The sequence below is a fragment of the Apis dorsata genome, unplaced genomic scaffold (assembly GCF_000469605.1).
Source record: "Apis dorsata unplaced genomic scaffold, Apis dorsata 1.3 scaffold_739, whole genome shotgun sequence".
In the NCBI taxonomy this organism is placed as follows: domain Eukaryota; kingdom Metazoa; phylum Arthropoda; class Insecta; order Hymenoptera; family Apidae; genus Apis; species Apis dorsata.
In genome coordinates, this window is record NW_006263900.1 from 25,074 (window position 1) to 31,993 (window position 6,920).

General features: G+C 24.2%; 1 protein-coding gene across 2 annotated transcripts in view; it reads left to right on the top strand.

Moving 5' to 3' along the window:
* The window catches only part of LOC102680407 (voltage-gated potassium channel subunit beta-2), a 9,481-nt gene extending 2,860 nt beyond the window's left edge, over positions 1 to 6,621 (top strand). The window contains exons 3-10 of one of the 2 annotated variants that reach the window (XM_031513779.1): positions 1 to 145; positions 1,426 to 1,639; positions 2,203 to 2,330; positions 2,428 to 2,634; positions 3,947 to 4,044; positions 4,236 to 4,292; positions 4,747 to 4,956; positions 5,038 to 6,621. The exon at positions 1 to 145 is cut by the window's left edge and continues 43 nt beyond it. In XM_031513779.1, coding sequence (XP_031369639.1) covers positions 1 to 145; positions 1,426 to 1,639; positions 2,203 to 2,330; positions 2,428 to 2,634; positions 3,947 to 4,044; positions 4,236 to 4,292; positions 4,747 to 4,956; positions 5,038 to 5,139 — 1,161 coding nt within the window. In that variant the 3' untranslated portion in view covers positions 5,140 to 6,621. The remainder of the gene's footprint in view (positions 146 to 1,425; positions 1,640 to 2,202; positions 2,331 to 2,427; positions 2,635 to 3,946; positions 4,045 to 4,235; positions 4,293 to 4,746; positions 4,957 to 5,037) is intronic. The other variant, XM_006622662.2, reaches the window with a different exon arrangement.
* Positions 6,622 to 6,920: the final 299 nt, after the last annotated feature.

Below are 6,920 nucleotides of genomic sequence, written 5' to 3' on the forward strand. Positions count from 1 at the left end.
CACTGCAGTAATACCGCTGGAACGAAGGAACAGCTACTGACTAACTGCATTGCCGCACAAGCGCAACGCTTACAGCATCCTTCGCCAGGTATTCGCTACCGCAACTTGGGCAAAAGCGGTCTACGTGTTTCTAATGTTGGATTAGGTACGCTAAATGTTTTCCTCCACTTTCGTAGAAACGAACAAAATTCATGATTATCCATCTATTTTATTCTTAATATATGCTATCTTTTTCTTAAAGTATAGTATCTATAAGTATCTTGCCAATAATATATTAATATTTTTTTTACGCTATAGAATAAAACGAAAATTATTCTATTCTATTCTTTTCTATGATCTATCAGCAATTTTTTAAACTTTTAGTTTTTTATTTTTTCTATTGTTTATATTTTTATTTTCTTTTTTGTTTGTTTTTTTGTTTTTTTTCATTGGAATTCATTGGAATTTGTTGATGAAGCTTTTTATGTAATTCTTCTAAATTCTATTCAACAAATCAACTGTTTTAAATAAAATGCATGTGATTAAGTAAAATAAGGATATATTGTGAATTTTTCAAACAATTATAGTTATTATAGAAATTTTATTATATTATTATCATCATTATTATTATCAGATTATTTATTATGTAAATAAAAATATAAATACATAATAAAAATAAATAATAACATAATAAATATAAATATAGAATAAGAACTAAGTAAAAAATTAACTATAATGATTTGATTTATTTTATGAAATTATATAAATTTTATACTGGAATCAATAATAGCGACAATTCATAATAGTCAATAAATGCAATCTATATGCATATAGATACATATTTCGTTTATATATATATGTATATAATCTCGATTCGATAATATCGATTCGTTAGATAGATATTAATCAAATTCATGCAATAAATAAAAAATAAATAAAAATGTATATGTAGTCAAAAAGAACGAATATAACGATATGCATATTTATATTTATTGTTATTTTTATCATTGTTGTTGTCATTGTTATTGTATCCGAAACTGCATTAAATATTAAAATTGTATATAGAAAATGCAATAAAAAATGCTATTTGAAGCTTTAATTTAAGATAACATTCATACAACAAATGTTTATGAATGTATAAGATTTAAGAATGGATTTCTTAGGTGAGTAATGAAGGAAAGAAAGGAATGAAAGAAAAAGTTAATTGTTATATGTGAGAGATAATAAATTATAATTTTGTAGTTAAGCATATTCATGGATTATATAATAATCATAATAAAAAGAGGTAAGTAGGTATATGTAATGATTTAAAATCTATTTTTGAACTGTGTATGAAAACCGTATATAAAAACATGGAAATATCATAATAATTGTTAGAAATGAAAAATTAAATCATATGCGGTAACTGAAAACGGTTAAATGAACAAAATTGCTTTATATCTTTAGGTACATGGACAACTTTTGGCATGGGAAGTTGCAGTAATGAGGAAACAGCAGAAGCTGTAGTTGCGCTAGCTTACGAAAGTGGAATAAATGTGTTCGATCTAAGCGAAGCCCATAGCGGTCATAGAGCAGAAATTCAATTTGGACGAATTTTATTACGTCGTGCTTGGAATCGTTCAAGTTACGTTGTTACCACTAAAATATATTGGAATACGAAGTAAGTATTGATCAAATTATTACTGAAATTATAGATATATACAAAGTGTTAATATATTATGGAATATCATTTGAGGATCAATTCTAGAAATTAAAACAAATACAAATTAAAACAAATAGAAATAAAAATAGAAATGATTATTTATTAAATTATTAATAATTTAAATTTGTATTAGATAAAACAAGGGAATAGAGTGATATAGCTTTATCTTTGTTATACCACCAAATTGATTTGATCTGTTTTTGTTTTGCTTCATCTAACAAAATACAATTGTTCAATAATTTAATAAATAAGCTATATTTTTATATATCAACTTTTTTATTTGTTTTGATCTTTAAAATTAGTTCTTTAAAAATATATATCGTAAATATATTATATTATAGAAAATTCTAAAGAAATTATTTCATTTAAATATGTATGTATTATATTATATATATTTAATATAAAAAGATTAATCTGTTAAAAATGAAAAATGTTTGTCAGTTTGTCAAATTATTGAACAAATATTATTTAATATTTTAAAAAATGTGTAAAATTTTATAATTTATGAAACTTGATCATAGAGCGGAAGGTCGTGGATTATCACGGAAACACATAATCGAATCAGTCCAAGCATCTTTAGTCAGATTACAATTATCGTATATCGATATTGTAATGATTCATAAAGTAGATCCAATGTGTCCCATGGAAGGTTCGTTGCAATTACCGCATTACACACCAATATCAATATTATTAAATAATTAAAAATATGAGTGCAAATTAATATTTCTAACTTTTATTTTTTTCAGAGATAGTACGTGCTATGAATTACGTAATAAGCAAAGGATGGGTAATGTATTGGGGAACGTCTCGTTGGACTCCAGTCGAAATTATGGAAGCTTACACGAATTGCCGACAATTTAATTGTGTCACACCGATCGTAGAACAAGCCGAATATCATTTATTTTATAGAGAAAAACCAGAACTTTATATGCCAGAATTATATAATAAAATCGGTAATTATATTGGAATAAATATATGTTTATTTATCCATTTTATTCAATTATACATATAATGTAATATATATGTAAAAAAATTAATATATTCGTAAAAATGTTGATTATAAAAATCAAAACAAAGTTGGTATGTAATATCGATTGAAATTTTATTAAGTTATTGAATAATTTTATGTTAAATTAAATAAAATGAAAATTGATTAAAATGATACAATGATAGAGATAAAACTCTCATTCTATTTTATTCATTCACATATATTATATATATATGTTCGCTTCATTTGATTTAGCGAACATAAATTGCTTATAATTTAATAAATAAATCTTAATTTTTGTTTTGATTTTTAGAATCGAAATCTTTCAAAAATATTTCACAAATATATAAATTCAATATATATAGAAAATATATCACTTTAACATAACAATTTTAAAAGAGATAATAATTATTCGAAATAAGGAAATTCTCATTTTTTAATGATTTTGGATATTATAAAAAACAAGATTTTGAACAATTTTTTCTTTTGCATGTTGCCGCTCGTTTTTTCAAAAGATATTTACAAAAAAAGATTATTATTATTAGAATATAAAGATTGTTACATAGAATTTTTTTCATATGTATATATACATTAGTGATTGAATGTACATGATCACCACTTATTTATTGTTTCTAATAAATATCGGATCCAAAATATATAATAAATAAATCGGTCAAAAAGCTATTTGCTTATGGGTTATGCCTTAAAATATCTTATATCAAATTTAAACATTCCTTTTTTCGGATTCGCGGACTGCAAAAATAAAATAATTCTCATGAAAATTATAATGAATTACAATGAATGAAATTACAATGAATATCATTTTTAGTATCTATCGTTAGAATTTCGATTATTATAATAGCGATCATCCAAAATTTATATTTTATTTTTTATAGATTCTTTAAATTCGTTTAAATTCGGCTTTGGATTTAAAATATTTTAAACTTATTATAATTCATGAAAAAATAGGTTTTTTTACAATTTCATTCACTTCATGTGTTTAAATTAATGTAATATAATTATATAATTAAATTAATATAAGAAAATAAATGATTATTACATGTTTATATGAAACTGCGGACATATAGATAAAAGAAATATAATTATATAATAATAATAATTTTTTTTTGCAAATATTTCTAAAATTAAAAATCGATCGATGGTAATATGCAAAAGAAAAATTTATTCAAAATGTTGATAGAACATATCCAAAAATCATCGAAATTAGTGAGGATTTTCTTATTTCAAATAATTACCAAAGAAATTATTTATCTTAGGTGTTGGTTTGATGGCATGGTCCACGGTAACGATTGGTATGGTTTCTTCGAAACCTGAAGATTGTGGTGTCTCTTTTTTTTCGAGATCTTCTTATAAGGTAACGTTCAAAAAGATAATTTTTTTATAATGTAGAAAAATTGATAATTCACAATACAAGAATGCTGTTGGTTTAATAAATATATGTAGGTAATACATACATATACAACACGTTAACGACGATGGAAGAATATGTAGAAAGATGACTATTGCCACCGACTCTCTCTCGCAACGTTTATTTTTTACTTCCAGAACAAGTATTCGTCATTCAGTTGGACAGAAGACGAAACACAATCTTTGTATAAAGAAGTACGTACTTCTAGTTAATATAATCTGTTATATTTTATATATATATTTTTGCATATTAAAAAAATGCATTATATATATGTATATTACCGTTCAAAAGTTTAAAGACAATAAAAAGATTTTTGAATAAAAATCACATATTTATTACAATGTTTTTTGTAATAATAAAAAAATACAATTTTAAAACGGAATTTTTTTGATTAACAAATTTTTTACAAATTTTAAGCATATTATTTGAAAATTTTTTTAAACCTAAAATAATTACTAATAATAATAAACATTTATTTTCATAATATTTATATTTGAAAATAATATTATGTATATTATATTATGTAAAAATATGATATATAATATACATAATTAGAATTAAGCATTAAAAGAAATATGTAATATATAATGTATAATGTATAAATATGTATAAAAAATATTATTTATACATTCTTTTTTTGTGTTCTAGCAGGAATATGGTTGGAAAGAGAAATCAGCCGATGACGAAACACGAAAATATTCAGATAAGCTACGAGACGTATGTGCACTTGCCGAACGACTCGGCTGTTCCTTTGGACAATTGGCTATTGCATGGTCTTTAAAAAATGAAAGTGTTCAGTGCCTTCTTCTCGGTGCATCAAATATTGATCAATTATACGAGAGTCTTCAAAGTTTACAGGTAAAATATAAAATATATTCTTAAATAAATTCAAATTGAATTTTTATTGTGCAAAACGTATGACAATAAACATTGTTTCAGCTAATTCCAAAATTAAATGCCAACATAATGAACGAAATTGAAAGAATTCTCGATAATAAACCATCGCGACCTCCGATGATTTCAACATTGGCACTCAGATGACAATCAATTTGCCCCCACGGAAGTGGTGGGGGCTCTTTAGAGGATGGAGGTAGCCCAAAAAGCGAAGGTGCTAATAGTCAAGATCAAGAACAAACTAAAGAACTAACCGGCAAACTACCATTTTGCGAGATACAATGAAACAATGTTAAATATATTTATATATATTCAGACATAATTTGATCTTGATCGAATGAAATTGGATCGATTAAAATTGAATTCAAGATGACAAAATTGTGCCAAGAAAGGTCACATAAAATTAAACGAAAAAGAAAGAAATATTAATTATTAGTGCACGTTGTCCCATATTCAACGTGTCAAACGCGAATACATGTACATATTATGTACTTATATCCACGTAAAAATGAATCAACGACAATACTTATAGATACGATTGCAATTGCAATTGCAATTGCAGTTAAAATTATAAATAATTAGCGAGAAATATTTGCAAGATAAATTCCAAACATAATTTTTATTTCTTGCTGCATCTATACGATTATTCTTTTTGCAATTTTCTTGGAATAGATGAATTTAAATATAAAAAAAAAAGATTTAAAATTATTCGATTATAAGTTTACGTTTTAAAGAAAAATAATAAGTTCTTTATGAATATATTCACAATTTCCTATGCAAAGTATTCATTCGAAATTAGGTAAAATTGTAGATTCTTTATTAGAATTATGTAAGATAATATAGTTATTTTCTTCCATTTTGAAAACTTTGAAAAAATTCTTTATATCATTTTATTTTATTCTTTCATCTGCATTTTATCTGTGTTTCAAAAAAATCAAATGTACATCATAAGAATAAGTTGAATGAAACGTGGCAAATTCATGTAATCTCATACATTATTGATATATTTTTCAATGTATTAATTCGAACCTCATCACTACTGTTTCTTTCATTATCAATCATTTATTCGATTCTTTTTTATCAAATGTTACATAAATAATTCTTGCTATGCCCTTCATAATTACAGATCAGTTCGAGTTAGTTAACTAGTTATTTTGCCAGTTAATTAATTTACCGAATAAATTATGTAGGATAGGTAAGTGGTATAGGCGAATAAATATATAAATAAATAGGCGTACTTAAGGTAAGTTGTTAAATAAGTATGTAAATAAATAGATAGATAGATAATAAATAGACATATGAAAGCACGAACAGCGATAAACATAAAAATTATATAAAATTTCACGTAAGAAAAAATACGTGATAACACTCGGAAAAAAAAAATAATGATAAGGAATAAAGATTTTGTAGATTGTTACGTACATGTAGCAGAAGTGTGATATAAGAACGTTTCCATTCTACTTTCGTTGGATTCGTTCAACTATCCGCTGTCTCTGAGTATTTATAATGTATCTATATGCAATGTCTTAGAGCAATGTCTTTTTTGCATTTGATTCTTTAAATGAAAACCGTCCTAATGACATGATACTGCGTAACACTTCGTAAATTAATAAAGCCATTTTCAAATTATATCATTCATAAATTGGATAAAATGAAATATCTATAAAGATGAAATTTGTGTACATTTTATGCATATATAATAAAACTGAGAATAGAGTGTGAAAAAAATGAAATAAATAATAACTGAAAGATGAAAAAGAGATAAGGAGAAAGAAATGACTTGGATAAAATTTGAATTAAATTCGAATGAATTTAATCAAATTCCGACAAAATATAAAAATGATGAAATAATAGGAAGTTCCGATCATTAACGATTGTAAGTATATAATACTTTACTTAATATATTCACAATTATTAACTGCTACAAT